This window comes from Acipenser ruthenus, chromosome 31 (genome assembly GCF_902713425.1).
Source record: "Acipenser ruthenus chromosome 31, fAciRut3.2 maternal haplotype, whole genome shotgun sequence".
In the NCBI taxonomy this organism is placed as follows: domain Eukaryota; kingdom Metazoa; phylum Chordata; class Actinopteri; order Acipenseriformes; family Acipenseridae; genus Acipenser; species Acipenser ruthenus.
Genome location: NC_081219.1, coordinates 3254550 through 3276148, shown reverse-complemented (window position 1 = coordinate 3276148; position 21599 = coordinate 3254550). Strand labels below are relative to the sequence as shown.

Sequence of the window (21599 nt, the reverse complement as noted above, 5' to 3'; positions counted from 1 at the left end):
TTTAATCTGTAAATCAGGAACCAACATGGGATTAGATAAACTATCTCAAACTCCCTCAAGCTGCGTCGTCAAGTACAGATATTCCCCATCACAACTTCATCATCGCTTTGAACTAGGATCTAGAGAATGCATTCAGTGCACAGACTTTTTCTTTTTTTCAACCTAATCTCTCCCCCTAGCCTAATGTGGGTGTTGAAAGTCTGTCATACCTAAAACCTTTACCTTGGGATTGGCGTTAATTATGACGCTGCTATCATTTTAACAGCTTTTAAAAAGTACCCAAAACAACTGCAATTATTAAAGGATAACACTACAGAAGCAATTTACTAGTTATTCGTTTTCTCACAATTTAAATGGAATCCTAAATCCACCACATCCATTTGTCATAGTTTGACTTAAAGCTTTAAATTGGAAGACTATCAAAGAGTTTTCATTGAGTAATAATAAAAATAAAAACTATTGTGGTACTAATCTAAAAACAAAATAGCCCATATACTCTCTACAATGTGAAAAACAGAATAAAAAAATAAGATTATGTATTTCTTTTCAGCAGCTCACTGAAACCCCTATCATTGTGTGTGAGGTTCCCATGATCTCAAGCCACTATCTCACACTTCTGTCTGAAATCCATTGACAAGGAGCATCCAGTAATAGAAGTGTACAGTATAGAGCAGTTACAGACAACAAGCAACACTTCAGAACAGTCACACAGTCCACACACACACGGCTAGGATTCGGAACAGTCACACAGTCCACACACACACGGCTAGGATTCGGAACAGGTCACACAGTCCACACACACACGGCTAGGATTCAGAACAGGTCACACAGTCCACACACACACGGCTAGGATTCAGAACAGGTCACACAGTCCACACACACACGGCTAGGATTCGGAGCAGTCACACAGTCCACACACACACAGCTAAGATTCAGAACAGGTCACACAGTCCACACACACACGGCTAGGATTCAGAACAGTCACACAGTCCACACACACACACGGCTAAGATTCGGAACAGTCACACAGTCCACACACACACAGCTAGGATTCAGAACAGTCACACAGTCCACACACACACACGGCTAAGATTCGGAACAGTCACACAGTCCACACACACACGGCTAGGATTCAGAACAGGTCACACAGTCCACACACACACGGCTAAGATTCGGAGCAGTCACACAGTCCACACACACACGGCTAAGATTCGGAACAGTCACACAGTCCACACACACACGGCTAGGATTCGGAACAGTCACACAGTCCACACACACACGGCTAGGATTCGGAACAGTCAAACAGTCCACACACACACGGCTAAGATTCGGAACAGTCACACAGTCCACACACACACAGCTAGGATTCGGAACAGTCACACAGTCCACACACTAAGGGGAAGGAAGCGTGTGGAAACAACACACACAAGCTGCTCAGTATTGCAGCTTCTCTAACAGCACTGAGCTATAAACAGATCTGTGGCCCAGAGGCAGCTGCATATTAATAAACCATCCCAATAAATGCATGCAGTCCAAATGCATTAGCTGACACGCTGAATGCTTATGCAAGGGCCCTTAAGCTTTTCCACATTATACATATATTTATCTCTATATACTACCTATTGCATAGCAATATTCCAGGGCTTTTTGGCGCTCTTAATTGTAAGTGGCCTGTGCAAAAGATACATGGTGTGTGTCTCCCAATAAATCTAGCACGGCGCAAATAGGGTAAGGGTGATTTAACAGCTGCCAGTTATCAAACCCATCATTTAACAAATGATTCGGGCATTTAGTAAAACCTTTAGTTAGTAATGATATGTGAGAACAAGTACCATTTCCTAAACAAGAATATACACTGTATACACTGAAAATATACACTGTATACATTGATAGACAGGCAGAGAGATGTAGACTCTTGAGCCTGCCTCACCTGTTTTTCCAATTCCCTGCCAATACTGCCCTACAGCTGTCATCAGGAATCCCTTGACAGGAGAGAACTCCAGAGTCTCCTGCCAACACACTGCTATACCTGCACATCAACAACACCCAAACAGCAATTACTAGCACACCAATACACACACACACACACACACACACACACGCCTGCTATATACCTGCACATCAACAACACCCAAACAGAAATTACTAGCTTGGAAACAGCAGATCAAGCATCCCCTCTTTTCTAACCCCCTTCCCGTCCCGACCTCCAGCCTCCCAGAGACAAGAAATACTGCACTCCCCCCCCCAGCCTTTCCTCCTCAGCACTGACCTCTCAGTGAGTTGTGGGCTCTTGTCCAGTGAGCTAGGCTGCTCCCGTCTGTCTCTAAGCTGTCGTAGTTGCTGCACGCACCCCCCTGCTTCCCTCTCCTGGCTTTATATAGAACTAAGGAGGCTCAGGCCTGTTGCATTGTGGGAAGAGGTGTGTGTGTGTGTGTGTGTGTATGAATGAATCTGTCCTTGTCTGGGCGGTTATCTGACTCCAGGGTGCAGTTCCGCATATCAATTAGAGAGAGCGAGAGAGAGAGAGAGCGCCATTGAATTGTGCTGCAGAAAGCTGCTTCATGCAAGGTGCAGGGTGAATGCGGCTTGAAGATCGCTAGTGCATGAAGCTTGATACTGTATCTCGCCTTCCCTCTCCCTTATTATTTTCTGCTTGTCTACATACACACAGGTCTATAAAATCCAAAGCCTTCTGAATCTAAATACTGCGATTGATTACATAATTACAACATGGTCCTCACGCACTGACAAGGGCATTTTTGTTCAGATTGTATTTCCAGTATAAAAGCATGAGAACTGCTGCCGTTTTGATTGCTTGAACTGCCCCCTCCTCTGTGAAGTCTTTTGCTTTCGGTCCCACAGTTACTCCTAATTCACTGTTGTGCTAGTCTGGAGAGTTATTGATTTTCATATCCCCAGAGAAAGGCAGAACAGGATTGTACAGTTATGCTTTTTTTTTTTTTTTTTTTAATCAACATTACACACAATATTACAGTGTACAATAACCCTTTGAATGGCATGCCTTTTATTTAAGCTGATTTTCTGTATCTTTATAGAGTAATACTCTATACAAGCTGATAATAACTCCACTTTCTGGTCACTATGACCTTGAGTGCTGTAATAATAGCAGCTTGCATCTTACAGCAACCTATACTATAGTTTTCATTGCATTGTTAAATTAGAATAATTTGTTAGTATTGCTAATGTTAATGAGGCATCTTACAAGCTATCTGCTGTAAGCTACTTGATACGAATAATCTGATACAAAGACTTTTTGTAGACATCATTGTTAGCAGGGTAAATTGCAGTGTCCTTGAACACTTAATCTTGTAAAACCAAGGCAATGCACATTAATGAATGAGCAACTGCAGAATCACCATTGCATGACAAATCTGTCACGATTGATCCAGCGCTTCACCCACACTGCACAATGACACAGAGTAATGCTGTACATGACTCGTGATTCGCATTTGAAAACAAGAACACATTGATACATGGTCCAGGTGGGATCCATCCTTTGCACAGCGTCAGGGTTAGACTCCTACAGAAAATAATGAGTGGACTCTGCGTTACACAACGTGGACCAACGGTGCTCGTTTTCCTTTGTGCAAGGCTATACTCTTTCCAATACTGGACTTTCAAAAATGTTAATGCCTGTTGTGCCCACATCATGAAATCATTTTGAAAACAATCTGACTATTCATATCTCCTAACTGGTAACCAAAGAAAAGTGTTTAAACATTTACAATAAAATGTCTGATAATGTTTAAAAAAAAAACAGATCACTGAAATAAGAAACAAGCAAACAGAATGCATAATTAAAACAAAACATTACAAATCTGACAAAACAGCACGTCACAAATAAAAATTAACATGACACAATATATGCAATATAATAAAGAACAGAAGGCTTTATATTAAAGCCTAGTACAAATGGGTGTGCAGTGTCTTATGCTAATTTTCACTTAGGTTACTTCAGAAATATCTTAACTGACTCAGCACGTTATTATCATGTGATAACATTCTTTACAAAAAAAAAAAAAAAAAAAAATTATTTCGCCCAAAACCGTTCACGGTGCCGCCTGTCAATCTCAGTACAAAGGCTCCAGTGACTGACTGCGTGTGCTCCAGAGAGCAGACGCACACGCAATACATGGAAAAGCTGCATCGGGAACACTAAAGGATGAAATATTGGGGAGAAATAAAATAGGCTACTATTCAAGATATATAACAATGACGAGAGTGTGGATAATGCCGTTTCACCAAAAACAGTGGGTGGACTGAGTCCACCCTTCCAAAAAAGTAAGTGGACCGCGTCCACCCCCCAGTCTAACTCTGCATAGCGTATAAAAAGATAAAGTGATTACTATGTTGTTAAAAGACAAACCTTAAATGAATTAGGATGGGTTTATAAGACTCGTGTGCGTGTGCGTGTCAGCCAGTCACTGTGAGTGCCTGGCTGGTTGTGTGTGTGTGTGTGTGTCAGCGAGTCACTGCGAGTGCCTGGCTGGTTGTGCATGTGTGTGCATGTCAGCGAGTCACTGCGAGTGCCTGGCTGGCTGGTTGTGTGTGCGTGTGCGTTGTGCGTGTGTGTCAGTGAGTCACTGTGAGTGCCTGGCTGGCTGGTTGTGTGTGTGTGTGTGTGCGTGTCAGCGAGTCACTGTGAGTGCCTGGCTGGCTGGTTGTGTGTGTGTGTGCGCATGTCAGCGAGTCACTGCAAGTGCCTGGCTGGCTGGTTGTGTGTGCGTGTGCGTGTCAGCCAGTCACTGTGAGTGCCTGGCTGGCTGGTTGTGTGTGCGTGTGCGTGTCAGCCAGTCACTGAGTGCCTGGCTGGCTGGTTGTGTGTGCGTGTGCGTGTCAGCCAGTCACTGTGAGTGCCTGGCTGGCTGGTTGTGTGTGCGTGTGCGTGTCAGCCAGTCACTGTGAGTGCCTGGCTGGCTGGTTGTGTGTGCGTGTCAGCCAGTCACTGTGAGTGCCTGGCTGGCTGGTTGTGTGTGTGTGTGTGTGCGTGTCAGCCAGTCACTGTGAGTGCCTGGCTGGTTGTGTGTGTGTGTGCGTGTCAGTGAGTCACTGCGGGTGCCTGGCTGGTTGTGTGTGTGCGTGTCAGTGAGTCACTGCGGGTGCCTGGCTGGTTGTGTGTGTGTGTGCGTGTCAGCGAGTCACTGTGAGTGCCTGGCTGGTTGTGCATGTGTGTGCGTGTCAGTGAGTCACTGCGGGTGCCTGGCTGGTTGTGTGTGTGCGTGTCAGCGAGTCATTGTGAGTGCCTGGCTGGTTGTGTGTGTGTGTGTGTGTCAGCGAGTCACTGCGAGTGCCTGGCTGGTTGTGTGTGTGTGTGTGTGTGTGTGTGTCAGCGAGTCACTGTGAGTGCCTGGCTGGTTGCTGGAAAGTGCTGATTCAGGCTGCTGCAGGATGATAAGACTTTCCTGCTTCAACCCAGGGACACGTCACATGGGAGAAAATTAAAAAGATACCACCGCTGTGTCTATATACTTAGACATCGTTTTCATTATGAAAGTATCCTAATTAGATATAAACGGCCTGATAGCTGCACTGTGACCACATCACTAGAACATGACAGTAAGAAATCAGGATGGAAAGAGACAGTGGAGATAGAAATACACTTGACTAAGGCAGTCCTCAAAACAGTAGAAAGGATTTTTAGAATTCTGTGAAGCATGGCCTTTTTATAGGGTTTGGGAGCTCAGCAATATTAATTTTAAATTGTCTATTAGAATCTGGGAGTTATGTGGAGGATGCATCTCTGTCTGTATGCACGTCATACTTACATTTGGATGTACTGTGTCTCTAGAAAAGTGCATGTGCAATTGTGATGAAACGTGCCAAGGAAATTCTTCAGCACAAGTGATTGAATCTGGGGATTCAGGGAGCAAGCCTGAGCAAAGCCGTATAAAAATGGCCACTAGGGGGTTAGTAGGGGTGGGCACCAGTAATTTCTTCCCCTCATAAAACTGTGAACCTGTTAAAGATTTACAATGTAAATTGAAACCAAAATGACATTTAAAGAGCAAAGTTTTTAGAACTGTTATAAAACAGACATGACTGTCACTCCAGCCTAGAAACTATGATTTACAGATAGTGTGTGTATCCTGTGAAACAAACCTGCTCTACATTTCTAAACTTAACATCGCAGTTCATTCTGCAACTGTTAAAGTGCTCTTTGGGTCAGGGTTGCCCTTTGATCTCTGTGAATTGTAAGACAGACCTTTGAATAAATCATGTGCAGGATGAGATCAAATGACCAAGTGGCAGCTGTACTTAATTTCCACTGAATCTCACAATATTTTCTTTATAGATGTGTGTTGTTACACCACTTGTGTAAGCATTATGTGGCTTAAGTGAGGTTAATCAACCATTTTTCTATTTCACCAGTGTTTCGTTAATTCTAGCAAGAGAAAACATGTACTAAACTTCAGAATACATGGGATTAATAACCCATCGGTTGTTCTTAGGAGGCCGAGATCTTGTGTGTTTAGTGCTGGGTGCAGGCAGTGCACAGAGATCTTGTGTGTTTAGTGCTGGGTGCAGGCAGTGCACAGAGATCTTGTGTGTTTAGTGCTGGGTGGGGGCAGTGCACAGAGATCTTGTGTGTTTAGTGCTGGGTGCAGGCAGTGCACAGAGATCTTGTGTGTTTAGTGCTGGGTGCAGGCAGTGCACAGAGATCTTGTGTGTTTAGTGCTGGGTGCAGGCAGTGCACAGAGATCTTGCGTGTTTAGTGCTGGGTGCAGGCAGTGCACAGAGATCTTGCGTGTTTAGTGCTGGGTGGAGGCAGTGCACAGAGATCTTGCGTGTTTAGTGCTGGGTGGAGGCAGTGCACAGAGATCTTGCGTCTTTAGTGCTGGGTGGAGGCAGTGCACAGAGATCTTGCGTGTTTAGTGCTGGGTGGAGGCAGTGCACAGAGACCTTGCGTCTTTAGTGCTGGGTGGGGGCAGTGCACAGAGATCTTGCGTGTTTAGTGCTGGGTGCAGGCAGTGCACAGAGATCTTGTGTGTTTAGTGCTGGGTGGGGGCAGTGCACAGAGATCTTGCGTGTTTAGTGCTGGGTGCAGGCAGTGCACAGAGATCTTGTGTGTTTAGTGCTGGGTGCAGGCAGTGCACAGAGATCTTGTGTGTTTAGTGCTGGGTGCAGGCAGTGCACAGAGATCTTGCGTGTTTAGTGCTGGGTGCGGGCAGTGCACAGAGATCTTGTGTGTTTAGTGCTGGGTGCGGGCAGTGCACAGAGATCTTGTGTTTAGTGCTGGGTATAGGCAGTGCAGCAAACTAATGGTTTGGGAATGTAGGAATGCAGTATAATGAGCTTTGGGAATGTTTCAGGCTCCCTAGGTTACTCTGCCCTTAGAAGAATAGTGCTGTAACTGCCCCTTACCTGCCCCTCAGCATTGTCAAACTCGCCCTCTTCCTCTTCGTACTGCTCCTGCATAGGATCAGGGTCTGTGAAACCTGGGGGACAGACAGGGAGGCGGGAGAGAGACAGAGATTAGACCTGTGCTTCTCAATCGACTGAGCTTCTTCCTAAAATCAAGGACCACTGCAATGTAACCCTTATAGGCCTGGTTCTTTAAAATAATTTTATCCAAGTACAAAGTTAGCATACAATATCAATATGCTCATTTGGAAAAACTAGAAAACTATACATTGAAGAAGGTTAATTTAATTTCACCTAAGTTAATAATAATAATCTTTATTTCTATATAGCGCATTTCATAGTGGACCACCATCACAAAGCACTTTACAGAGGTAGGCTGTGAACTGTGCATTATATGAAGAGTCACTTACAATAGGACATTGATTTAACATCCCATCCGCAGGATGGAGCACAAGGAGGTTAAGTGACTTGCTCAGGGTCACACAGTGAGTCAGTCAGTGGCAGAGGTAGGATTTGAACTGGTGACCTTCTGAGTACAAGCCCTGGACTTTAACCACTGTACCACACTGCCTCCTTAAAGTTGTTTGTTATTGATTTTGTAATATTATCAGATGTTTCTTTCTTTCAAAAAATAAAACAAATGAAAAAACACAGCATAAATAGCAACTTTTCCACTGCCAAAATACGATAACTCCAATGTGCTTTGTACATTTAAAGAGTTTTTCTCAGTGCTTGAAATGGGAAACAAAAGTGCCCATTGCACTTTAAAAATACAAGGCTGGATTGACGGCTGACAGCTAGCATTTCTTTTTGAAGTCAAAATGTCATTCATGCAGCTGAAAGCGTGCTCACATTCACTAGTTGATATAGCGATGGTTCTGATCGCTTTCAATAGTGGTTCTAAGGCATTGGGATATGGGCAGCTTTGCATTCCTTGTAATTCACCAAATCCTTTTATACTCTCCACTATATCGATTTTTAGATTTTGGCAAAGTTGTCTCACTTCCCTGTCGCCGCACAAGCTCTTCCTCCTTTGGCCAGGATTCAGGATAGAGCATTTTGACTTGTTGAACGATATTTTTGTTATCGTTCTCTTTAGATGGAGCTTCCAGCACCTTGGTACTGACATGAGAAGAAGTTGTTGTCATAAATCTAGATCTCAGGTTCTCTGCCGAGCTCCTATAAAACCGACTTGCGTTAATTTGCAACTTCACTGTGCTCGTGCAACTCAACCCCCTTCAAAGCTAACTGGCTGCAGGCTTTGTTTGCTTCCTCTGTGTAGGGGCCAGGAGTGTTCACCATTCACTCAAACACTCAGATTTGTCGAGATGGCATTTTGTCTGCTTCGGGAAAGGTCGTTTTGCGTCGTTGAAAATGGCGAGAAAGATCACTTAATTCAACCAAAGCATCCAACATGACCCCCAAATTGTGAACAAAGGCTAGTGACAAAGGCACACTTCGCTCTCTCTCAAATCTCCATGTGTGTCAATGGAAGCTTTAGAAAAGCGCTCATGAAGTGCTTGATAATTCTCCCACACTGTTTGGACACTTCGTTCACTGGACGCAACCCAGAGAATTGACAAAATATGCCCAATAGCTAACAAACACTGTCCAGTTTCTCTTGCACAGTGAATCAGTTCTCTTTGGTTTTTTGGAGAGGCATGGTACAGTGAGTTTGTCAAAAAAATCTGAAATTGATTCAGACCGGCGACGTCTTTAATGACGTCTCTGACAGCTCTATACGGTGATTTGAGCAGTGCCACACAAACGGATTCTGGTATTGACTTAGAAGTTGAGTTGCAACTCCAGTCCGCTTTCCCAGCATTACTGAAGCACTGTCACAGGCAACGGAAATCAGACATTCACACAGAAAGTCATTGAAACCATGTCTGTGTAGATACAGTAGCAATGCATCAACAATAGAACTGCCGGTAGTTCCCGCAAGCTCAAGCAAGTCAAAGAAAAAAGTCTGAGCGTTTTCTTCGCCCGCTATTGCTGACCACTGCAATACAAGACAGATTTACCACCTAAGGTGGTGGATTCATCAATCCATAAACACATTTTTCTTTTGTTTTGCAGAATATCATTCACCAGTTTTTTTCTCATTTCTGATGCAATGTGATCAGTAATATCAGCGCATGACTTGTTTGTGTGAAGCACTCTGCCCATGTTAAGCCTGTTCAGCTCTTGCAAATCCACATCCACTGACATATCTACAAACAGCCTCCATATTTGCCTCTTTCCTAGGCGGTACAGAATACTCTGCATGTCATTTTCTTTCTTAATAAGGCCTGTTGCTTTGATTTTGTCAGTCATTTTGTATGTCACTGAGCTCTACCCCCATTCTGTTGAGATCCTCAGCCCTTGCAACTTGTACGGTCCCAACGATTTTAAAGACTGACATGTTAAGCACCCCAACTTTTTGTTCTTTACTAGAAGTCATTCGATCGTGTGGCAGAAATACTGCATTTGCTCTGCTGCCCAGCAGTCTGGTGGATCTGTTGCAGTTGCATCTCTGTTGATGGCATTGCAGCTTTCCAGAGGCCTTTCTGAAGCACTTTTCCCCCATCTCACATACGGCAATCTCGGGGTGAGAATCGACACTCTGTCTTACTTCTGAGTCCTCTTCCTGAATCTTTCTTTCGTACCACTACCCTTTATCCATGTTAACAGCATCATATCTAATGTGGGACTCAACACAATCGTTCTACGTTTTTAACTGAAACAAGTCTACAAGCTGTGCTATTAAGCAAGTTCCTGTGCTGTTTTGCAATGCACTCTGGGAGTTGTAGTCTATACTCTGTCTGAAGTCAAACACTGACAACCGCTCACTAGTTTGGATAGAAAAGAGGGTGGTACTCAAGCCTTTGCTTGTGATAAGTTTCAGTGATGAAAGCTAAAACCGGTCCATTTATAGCACTACATTCGGAAAGTGATGGTAGATAAGTCTTTTGAATTGAGAAGTGCCAGTACTCGAATGTTTGAAACTGAGAAGTGGCGGTACTGCGTACTGGCGAGTAGCGGCCCATTTCAAGCATTGGCTTTTCTTGCACACTTCTGAATAAATATCCCAACATCTAGCTCAGCTGTAAACCTGTACCTGTATCTATGCTTGTGGTACCTCACAGAGGGTTTCAATTGAAAACCCTCTTGGAACCCTTTTAGCAGCAATTACTCTGTTGCTGAGAGTGTAGATCTCGCACTCACAAAAGCATCCTAAAGGTTTAAACTGCACAGGGTCTATAAAAATAGATCAAGTATGTTAATATCAGGTTTTCATGGTTTTCTTTTAGATTTAATGACAATCAAGTTGAGAGTGTACTTTCTCTTGCAACAGGCAGTCCCTCCCTTACCTTCTGCTTCGATTCCCTTGGGGAACAGTCTCTCTTCGACTGTGGCACTGATATCGGCGAAAATATCGCCCTCCTCCCGATCAGCATCGATCTGCAGAGAGAAGGGGAGTGCAGTGAGGAACTGATTTCCTGAAGTGTGTGCCGTCAGCCGACCACTTTTTTTCACACTGCGGACTCACCATGCAGCCACCCAAGAGCTACAGTGTCGGAGGACAACGCAGCTCTTGGGCAGCTTACAGGCAAGCCCGCAGGTGTCCGGCCAGACTACAGAGGTCGCTGGTGCGCGGTGAGCCAAGGACACCCTGGCCGACCTAACCCTTCCTCCCCCCGGACGACGCTCGGCCAATTGTGCGCCGCCCCCTGGGAGCTCCCGTCCACGGTCAGCTGTGGAATAGCCTGGACTCGAACAGGTGACGTCCAGGCTATAGAGCACATCCTGCACTCCACGCAGAGCGCCTTTACTGGATACGCCACTCGGGAGCCCCAGAGCCTAGTTTTTTAATTGATTTTTTTTTTTAAGCCACTGTTTTTACAAGTGAGAGCAGAAGTATGTGTGACAGTGTCCATATGAACTAGGTTGAGACCAGAAACCAGTTTCAGAGCTGGATTCTAACCCAGAACTATAACATGCACATGGGTCCCTCTTCTATGTCTCTGCTTCAAGGGGACAGACAGACAGTTCATACCCGCACGACGAGCGCCCTCTCCTGGTAGTATTTGGCGATGAGGCCGATGTTCTGTTTGAAGGTCTCCAGCCTCCTCTCGATGGCGTGGGTGTTGTCGTCAGGGCGACCCTGCTGAGACGCTCGCTTCTCCAGGCGCTGCCGCAGCTGAGGGTTCGAACAGGCCAGGAGCACCACCAGGTCAGGAGAGCCGATCTGTGAGGAGACCCAGACTGACAGGGTGAGACACACGGACACACAGACTGACAGGGTGAGACACACGGACACACAGACTGACAGGGTGAGACACACAGACAGACTGACAGGGTGAGACACACAGACTGACAGGGTGAGACACACGGACACACAGCTCGACAGGGTGAGACACAGTCACACAGATGATGTGAGGCGAGGTGATGCGTCGATGCCTGTTGATTTCACATGGAATGACCTGTAGGTCCCTTCCCGGGATTGTTCTGTCCCACAAACATTTGGTGTACATGGGTTTTAATCAGACAGCATTTGGACCAGTTAAAAATGGTTTACCAGAAACCATATTAATACTAATCATATAGAACAGATCAAGCTTTTAGTAAATGTACAGCCTAACATGCTCATGTTGATTAAAGTGTTTACCACAGAGTCCATCAGGCAGTCCTTATAGAAAAAAATGTCCATAAAACAACCACAACCAATACTTTAAAAGTCCCAAGCTGTTATACGAGGTCCGTATTGAGAATGCAGGTTGAGCCAGAACAGTTTAAAACACAAAACCAAAAAACAACAATAAACAAAATGAGACTTCTATGCGGGGTGCTCGTTAAACCCCGATAAACAAACAAAAATGAGACTTCTGTGCGGGTGCTCGTTAAACCCTGATAAACAAACAAAAATGAGACATCTATGCGAGGGGCTCGTTAAACCCCGATAAATAAACAAAATGAGACTTCTATGCGAGGTGCTTGTTAAACCCAGATAAATAAACCAAAATGAGACTTCTATGCGAGGTGCTTGTTAAACCCAGATAAATAAACCAAAATGAGACTTCTATGCGAGGTGCTCGTTCAACCCCGATAAAAAAACAAAATGAGACTTCTATGCGAGGTGCTTGTTAAACCCCGATAAATAAACCAAAATGAGACTTCTATGCGAGGTGCTCGTTCAACCCCGATAAATGAACAAAATGAGACTTCTATGCGAGGTGCTCGTTAAACCCCGATAAATAAACCAAATGAGACTTCTGTGCGAGGTGCTTGTTAAACCCTGATAGATAAACCAAATGAGACTTCTATGCGAGGTGCTCGTTAAACCCCGATAAATAAACCAAAATGAGACTTCTGTGCGAGGTGCTCGTTAAACCCCGATAAATAAACCAAATGAGACTTCTATGCAAGGTGCTCGTTAAACCCCGATAAAGAAACAAAATGAGACTTCTATGCGAGGTGCTCGTTAAACCCCGATAAATAAACCAAATGAGACTTCTATGCGAGGTGCTCGTTAAACCCCGATAAATAAACCAAATGAGACTTCTATGCGAGGTGCTTGTTAAACCCCGATAAATAAACCAAAATGATAATAATTCCAAACAGTCAGAACAAAACAGATAATCCAGCAGCGAAAGATAAGATTCCTCCCCATCAGGGGATCTCACCCAGTTCTTCCTTGGTCCTGTAGAGCTTGGAGTTTCCAACCAGGTAAGGAGACAAAAAGTGATGATTTGGATAATAAATGGATTAGTCACCGTTGTTGCTTTTAGGATAAAAAATAAACAATTTGAATGATGTGGATAGTTTCAGTTGGGCAGGAGATTAGATAACTGGTTACTTTCAAACTGGAAAATGGCAGATTAGAAAAAATACATGTTTCTAACAACCAACAGATCATTGCTTCCCGATCTCTCTTTTATAGACAGCAACCTTCTTCAAAAAACCCTGCTCTTTCCGCCAAACACTCTGCATCCACAAAAACCACACCCAAAAAAGAATCACCCCAGAAAAAGGAACCACACCCTTCCCAGGAAGTAATAGCCATATTTAAAGAGCTCCCAATTAAGATACTTAGACAATGATAAATCAAGCTCAATAAGTCCTTTGCCAAGGCAATTAGCAACACCTGACTCTAATTAGAACTTCCATGTGGAAATTGAGGAAAAGATCATTCAGTTAAAACAAGAGAGCGAGACCAGTGCAGAGATAAACCCCTTACCAAAAACTGACAGTAAATTGATATAGCTTCACCTAAGTTTTACCTTAAGAATCTGAAAGGCCCACTTTAGAAACGAGGACAAAATCACTTATTTAGCAATTGAATAGAGAATTAACTTAACCTGGCCAGGTATTCTGATACTCAATTAAGAGCAGCAGGCAGCAAATTACTTATGCTGCATTCATGTAGCTAGTGCTACAGGGTATTTTTATACTAAACTCAGTTATTTCTCTGAAATCAATTCAAATGAATTTGCTGTACACATTATCAGATACACTTATTTTTCATACAGAGATTCTCCCTCCCAGGGTGAAATTCTGCTGGTACTCAGTACCGGGACTTATTTTGATGCTGGTACTGGGTACCGGGACTTATTTAATCTGCTTTTCATCCACCACGCATGCATTCCATCCATCCGATTGGTCAATAACATTGTCGGTACTCTCCCCTGATCGATTACTAATTCTTTAAGAAATGGAAAGTAAGACGGTTGTTCATTGAATGAATGACATCTGAAGTTAGTTTACTGTTATGACATTTTTAATTTAGTCTCCTGATTGATACTGTATTTTATTTTCTTCTTTTAAACCTTCAAAACAATGATTATGACAGAATTTGTAAAATACAGGCATTTTCTGACATTGAAAAGTAAAATATGAATTCTGGGAACTGCTCTTCAGTGAAATAATATATAATTATTTCCTTAATGTATACGATGCAACTAGTAAGCTACTGAGTTTATGAATGTTACTCCCATGAAGATAAAAATTAAAGTCATGCTTTAGTTTTGTCAACTAAATTTTTGTCGTGTTAAATTAATCTCTTTAAGTCCAGTTGGATTCGGAATTTGATTGACCATTCTGCGTGAGAAGAAATGCCACTTACAGTAAATAATTATACGATGAAAGTCTACCTGGAACCGATTACGGTGAATCTTGATTTCACGTCTCCAATGCTGATGAAGGCTGTAGCAGCTAAACACACCCACTGTTCTCTCTTTCTCTTCTTAATAAAAATTGCATTTTTAAACAATGTTATGCTGATTCATAAGGCAGGGAGGTAGAGTGTTCATTTAAGTATTTGCCCTGCTGGCTAGCAAATTTCAATTGAAGAAAGTCTACAGCATTGTGGCAATGTGCCCCGCCCCTGTGTGCATTTGTGTGTTATATGTTGTATGTTGCGTGTGTAAATGTTGGTGTATAGTCATTGGTACACAGGATATAAACGGGTCTGTGTTTCACGTGTATTTAAAAATGTAGATTTGTATTTAGGCACGAGGATGGCACAAATCACTTCACGTGCTGGTTAAAATGTAATGTGTGGTCACGGGAGTACACTATATTAATTCACGTGCAGTTGTACCGAGACTCCAATTGATTGATTAGCAATTGAGTCTCAGTACAGCTGCATAAAAGCAGCACGTTTTCACTCACTCGGGGTTGGGTGTTCGGTGAGTGGAGAACGAGTGTGGAGAAGGAGGTAAAAAGAATAATAATAATAAGAAGAAGAAGAAGAAGAAGAAGAAGAAGAAGAAGAAAAGAAGTGTCTCACTCACCGTGTTTCGTTTGTCTGTCCGTGTCTGTTTACTGTTTAGTACGTTTTGTTTGTCTGTTTATTTTGGAATGAAGTGCCGTGTCCTGTTTTGTGTTACAACCTTTTTATTTTGCTGTTCTGTTTATTTATTAAATGCTGAGCGAGACCATTCGCTCAGCTCCACCAAACTCCACCTCTCTCTTGTTTTATTTCCTGGCTCTGGTCTGACGCCACCCACTCCGGCCGTCTTTGTGACAATCATGTATAACACTGTCACGATCCCATCACATTTCAATTGAAGAAAGTCTACAGCATGTATAACACCGTCACAATCCCATCACATGCCAATTGAAGAAACTCTACAGCAGAGGTACACAAAAGTTCTATATGGACCTCGACACATTTCTCATAAATAATTAAATCATAAATAGTTAAATTAAATACTGATGAATGTACACATATGTAGCACAGCTGGGAAGGTCTCAGACAGCGCCCCATACTACTGTGTGTTGTCCAATCACGTGTGTTATTTAAATCGCTTCACGAAACTCAGCCAATCAAAGCGAATGTTTACAATGCATGTTAGGAGACTGATGTTGTCAGAGAGAGAGACAGCGAGAGACGCAAAAGCGGAAGCGAGAGGAGAAATTATAGAATGGCGTGCGCAAAAGTCAGGAAAGTCGATACAGAAAATCGAGCTTTCAAAGAGTGGACAGACAAATATGCCTTTATCCTTCCCGCAGCGAGTGTCAAACCACTCTGCCTGATATGATCAGAGACCGTGCCTCTAATAAAAAGTGCCAACGTGAAGCGCCACTACGAGACAAAGCACAGAACTTTTGAGCAAATATATCCACAGCAGTCTGAGGTGAGGGCACGCAAAATAAACGAACTCAAAGCCCAGTATGATCGGTCCACCAGAGTCCTCTCCCATGCATTCACTGCCCAACAACGTGCAAACGAATGTTCACTAAAAATAGCTTGGATTTTGGGTCAACACCAAAAGCCATTTACTGACGGGGGGGTGGTGATGGAGTGCATGAATGCTGTTGCTGAAACTTTACTTGACGGTAAACAAAAAGACGAGCTGTGTGAAAAGATCAAGCAAATCCCAATGTCACGTACAACAGCAGCAAGAAAGAGTGAAATACTAACAGAGGATGTATTAACACAGCTTGATGAAGCTATTCGGAGTGCACCATGCATAGCATTAGCTGTTGATGAATCTACTGATGTGAGTGATAATGCCCAGCTTCTGGTGTATGTTAGATTTTACCACACAGAGAAGAAGGAATTCTTTGAAGACCTGTTAGGTGTAACACCACTCGAGACACATACAAGAGGAAAGGACATATACATGACCATAAAGGAGATGCTGAGAAAGAGGGGGATAGATCCAAAACAAGTGGTCTCTATCACCTCAGACGGGGCCCCTGCCATGATAGGAAGGGAGAGAGGAGCTGTTGCACGGCTGAAAGAGGACAACCCTGATCTCACAGCTTACCACTGCATCATTCATCAGTCTGTCCTGTGCGCCAATCTGTCAGAAGAGTATGCTGAAGTGATGAATACAATGATGAAACTCATCAACTTCCTCAGGGCATCCTCATCTCGTCAACATCGCCTGCTGAGAGAATTCCTGAAAGAAGTTGAGGCAAATGCAAATGACCTACTGCTGCACAACAACGTAAGATGGCTCAGTAAAGGCAGGGTGTTGGAACGCTTTTGGTCCATTCGAAAGGAAATAACAGCTTTCCTAGTACAGCTCAAGAGTCAGAAGGCAACACAGTTTTCACTTTTTTTGCAAGATGAGAGCAAAATGGATATTGTTGCTTTTTTGGTAGACATCACATCACACCTTAATGAGCTCAACGTGAAACTACAGGGCAAGAACAATTCAGTTTGTGATTTGATGACAGCTGTCCGCTCCTTCCAGAGGAAACTGGAAGTGTTCAAGGAAGATCTTCAAGGAGACTGTGCACACTTCCCAAAAGTGCAGGAACAGATTCACGGTGAGAGAGATGTTTCTCCTCATGTTGACTTCATAGATAAGCTGATTGGAAACTTCAGAAATCGCTTTGACAGCTTCAGCCTTGGACAGCAGCTCCTTCTTCTCATTGAGAATCCATTCCTCATCACAGATGTCAGGGGATTTTCAAAGGAGGTGACACAGACCTTCAAGTGGGCACATGCTGGATCTCTACAGATGGAACTGATTGATCTGCAAGCAAATGTTGCAGTAAGAGAGCACTTTCAACTAACTGATCATGACACTTTCAGGCTGCAGGCTGTGTCTGAGACTGTTTTCCCTGGTCTGACCAAAGTAGCACTACACACCTTGACCATGTTTGGCTCCACATACAGTTGTGAGTCTTCTTTCTCCACTATGAACATCATTAAAAATAAGTACCGTTCTAGACTCACCAATGAGCACCTACATATGTGCATGAGAATGGCACTGACTCCATTCCAGCCAAGGTTCAAATTACTGGCAGGGCAAGCAAAAGCCCATTTCTCTCACTAAAGAAGAGAGATGGAGAAGTGAAGTGGGAGAGAGTAGGAAAGATAAATATTAAACCTGTGTTTTCTTATTTGTTCAAAAATCAAAGCACTTTTTTAGAAACAGGCACTTTTGTTATTTTTTTGTGAAGATGCAGTCTTGTTTTGCTTGAAATGAGAACATTTGTGATAGGCCTACTTTTATTTATGATTAGGCTGCATATTTATTTTACCTCATGTTTAATGTGTCTGCATTGAAAATGTGCAATAAATATTGTTGAAATGTTATTGAAATGTAGTACTTTGTTTATTAGCTATACATATACAAGAACTACATATGCCCCCAAATCATAGCGCACGTTAGACATTTTAATGGTTTGGACCTTTGGGGGGAGAAAATGTTAGTCACTGGACCTCTTTGAATTCTAATTGTGCACCCCTGCTCTACAGCATGTATAACACTGTCACGATCCCATCACATTTCAATTGAAGAAAGTCTACAACATGTATAACACTGTCACGATCCCATCACATTTCAATTGAAGAAACTCTACAGCATGTATAACACTGTCACGATCCCATCACATTTCAATTGAAGAAAGTCTACAGCATCTATAACACTGACATGATCCCATCACATTTCAATTGAAGAAACTCTACAGCATGTATAACACTGTCACGATCCCATCACATTTCAATTGAAGAAACTCTACAGCATGTATAACACTGACATGATCCCATCACATTTCAATTGAAGAAACTCTACAGCATGTATAACACTGACATGACCCCATCACATTTCAATTGAAGAAACTCTACAGCATCTATAACACTGTCACGATCCCATCACATTTCAACTGAAGAAACTCTACAGCACGTATAACACTGACATGATCCCATCACATTTCCTCTTGTTCAGCTTTGAGAAGCCTTTTCAAAAGCTATTTTGTTCTGGAGTAGTTCATGGTAATTAATATAGACAGAAACACAGCAAAGCACACATAACATAACATATCATTGTAGAAGTAATAAGTATAAAAATAAAACTATAACAACAGGGATATACAGTATGTTCTAATCCAAGGCTATCAATATATCACAGCCAGGTCCTGTTGTAGGGGAGCACCCAGGGTCTGGAAAGTATGGGGTGATTTCAGAGAACACTATGGAGATTAAACTGGCCAAATCAAGTACATCAGTACAAATGTCAGCCCCTAGTGTGCCTTGTTTGACGAAGACCTTTTTGTATCATTTTTTTTATAGCACAGTTGTTTTTTTTCTAGAATATCACCTCTTTTTTTGGATATCTTGAAAAAAAACTCTCTCTCTACAGCAGCTACTGCACAGTGTAATATGTATTAATACATATCATTTCAGGTTTAGCTTACGTGTTATATTACAGCACATGACTGATAGTTACAGAGGGCACAAAGCTTTCAGTGTTTTCATCTTCTTTATTAAGGCCTATTTTGTATTAAAAAAGTATTGTCTACCGACATTATTTATACATTGGCACTCAAACTGGCTACACTTTTGTAATGTTTACACCTGGCTGCGCATAGGAGTACCTGCACTTCTGTGTTGAGAATTTCACCCCTGCTCCTAACAACAGAAATCACCCTTTGTGCTGAAAAAAAACATGTTAACTACAGTATTCCAGTATTCCCAGCCACAGCTTCTCACTCAGTTATAAACTCTGAGGTTATGTTATAAGAAACTAAGCTATACTCAGTTGGGACAAGCCACAACTGGGTTTTATTGGATCATTTTACAGCACTAGAGAATCTCCCTGGATTGCATCCACCACCTATCTGTGGTTATCTTGGGGTTGCTCTAAAAGAAGTCGTTGATGCAATCCTTGTGGATTCCTCGGTACTGTTAAATGAAAAACAAATCACCTGTAATTCATCCTGGTGCGGTACATGGTGATCAAATCAACTGGTAAATTATACAGACCACTGTTTCATCTAATACCTCCATCAGGTACAACTGTAAGAAACTAAGTCAAGCAGACAAACGATTTGACTAGAGACTTCTTCAATTCTAGTATTCACCAAACACAGCTTCATTTGAAAGCTTCCCAACGAAGTGACTGTAAGAAGGTTCTGCCTCTTGGCTGTGCATCTGTAACAGGGCACAGACTGGGGGACAAACCGGTGACCCTGTACACTACAAGCAAGCATTTGAACCAATATGCACAAAACCCGGGTTCTTCTGCATTCATGGCTTTAACCTCATCTCATCTCACCGACAGGGGAGAGAATCTGTACACAACACTGCCCGTCACACTTGAGAACCTGCAACGCAGTGTATCACACAAGCTGCCCGTCACACTTGAGAACCTGCAACGCAGTGTATCACACAACACTGCCCGTCACACTTGAGAACCTGCAACGCAGTGTATCACACAACACTGCCTGTCACACTTGAGAATCTGTAACGCAGTGTATCACACAAGCTGCCCGTCACACTTGAGAATCTGTAACGCAGTGTATCACACAACACTGCCCGTCACACTTGAGAACCTGCAACGCAGTGTATCACACAACACTGCCTGTCACACTTGAGAATCTGTAACGCAGTGTATCACACAACACTGCCCGTCACACTTGAGAATCTGTAACGCAGTGTATCACACAACACTGCCCGTCACACTTGAGAATCTGTAACGCAGTGTATCACACAACACTGCCCGTCACACTTGAGAACCTGTAACGCAGTGTATCACACAACACTGCCCGTCACACTTGAGAACCTGTAACGCAGTGTATCACACAACACTGCCCGTCACACTTGAGAACCTGTAACGCAGTGTATCACACAACACTGCCTGTCACACTTGAGAATCTGTAACGCAGTGTATCACACAACACTGCCCGTCACACTTGAGAACCTGTAACGCAGTGTATCACACAACACTGCCTGTCACACTTGAGAACCTGTAACGCAGTGTATCACACAACACTGCCCGTCACACTTGAGAATCTGTAACGCAGTGTATCACACAACACTGCCCGTCACACTTGAGAATCTGTAACGCAGTGTATCACACAACACTGCCTGTCACACTTGAGAATCTGTAACGCAGTGTATCACACAACACTGCCCGTCACACTTGAGAGGTTGAGTGAGCCTCTCTACCTGCTCCTCGAAGGTGAAGGCCTGTGCGATCTCTCGCGGGAAGCCGTCCACGATGAAGCCCTTTGCATCCTGATGCTTGATGAACTGCTGCTTCAGCTCCTCAATCGTCGTCTCCTGAGAGGTGGCAGAGTAAGAGAGTGAGAAAGAGAGAGAGAGAGAGCTGTGCTGCTGAGAACATGCCACGAGGCTGGAGCAGGCTTACACACGATACAGAAAGACATGTAGGTGAGGCACTACTACTGAACTACTAGTGCTGTAACGCTGCAGTAGAACTGCATACACCAACACTGCTTCCAGATACTCAATCAACCCATGTCTCCTAAAAGGTACTGTTACTAGTTCATAAATTACATAGTTCATTATCTTTCAATGACAATAAAATGTGTTGAAGTACTGACGCACGTTTTTCACTTCCTTGATTTGTTAATGCATGTTAGGGTTGAGCAATAACAGATTATAATGATATTATCGATCATTTGTTTAGTCTTGGTTATTTATTGTTAGTGCTGGGACACATATCTGATATTCTGTGATATTTTTTTTTCTTTAACACAGTGTTAAATATAGCGGCCTTGATTATGTTTTGCAAATGAAAGAATACTCAGATACTTGTCTGAATTCTGAAGGGATATCCCAACAAGAAAATGTTAATTCCAGCACTATTTATTGTACTGAAAAATTATTAACAGCCATAATCTCGTGTCTAATCAACACCACTGCTACCAAGATGTTTTGTTCCCCTCTCATCCTGTAGGCAACAGATTTGTCCATAAAGAAATGCAGGGGTGTTAGGTGCCACGTAATTAAAACGGATGTCTGAAAA

At 43.1% G+C, this 21599-nt stretch overlaps 1 protein-coding gene across 3 annotated transcripts in view; it reads right to left on the bottom strand.

Moving 5' to 3' along the window:
• LOC117396924 (adenylate kinase isoenzyme 1) overlaps window positions 1-21599 on the bottom strand; it is a 68200-nt gene that overhangs the window by 26274 nt on the left and 20327 nt on the right. For 2 of the 3 annotated variants that reach the window (XM_033995278.3, XM_033995279.3), the window contains exons 5-8: window positions 20777-20890; window positions 11423-11614; window positions 10737-10827; window positions 7384-7457 (exon numbers count right to left, since the gene is read on the bottom strand). In XM_033995278.3, the coding sequence (XP_033851169.2) occupies window positions 7384-7457; window positions 10737-10827; window positions 11423-11614; window positions 20777-20890 (471 nt within the window). Of the gene's footprint in view, window positions 1-2269; window positions 2419-7383; window positions 7458-10736; window positions 10828-11422; window positions 11615-20776; window positions 20891-21599 lie in introns of those variants that run through there. The other variant, XM_033995282.3, reaches the window with a different exon arrangement.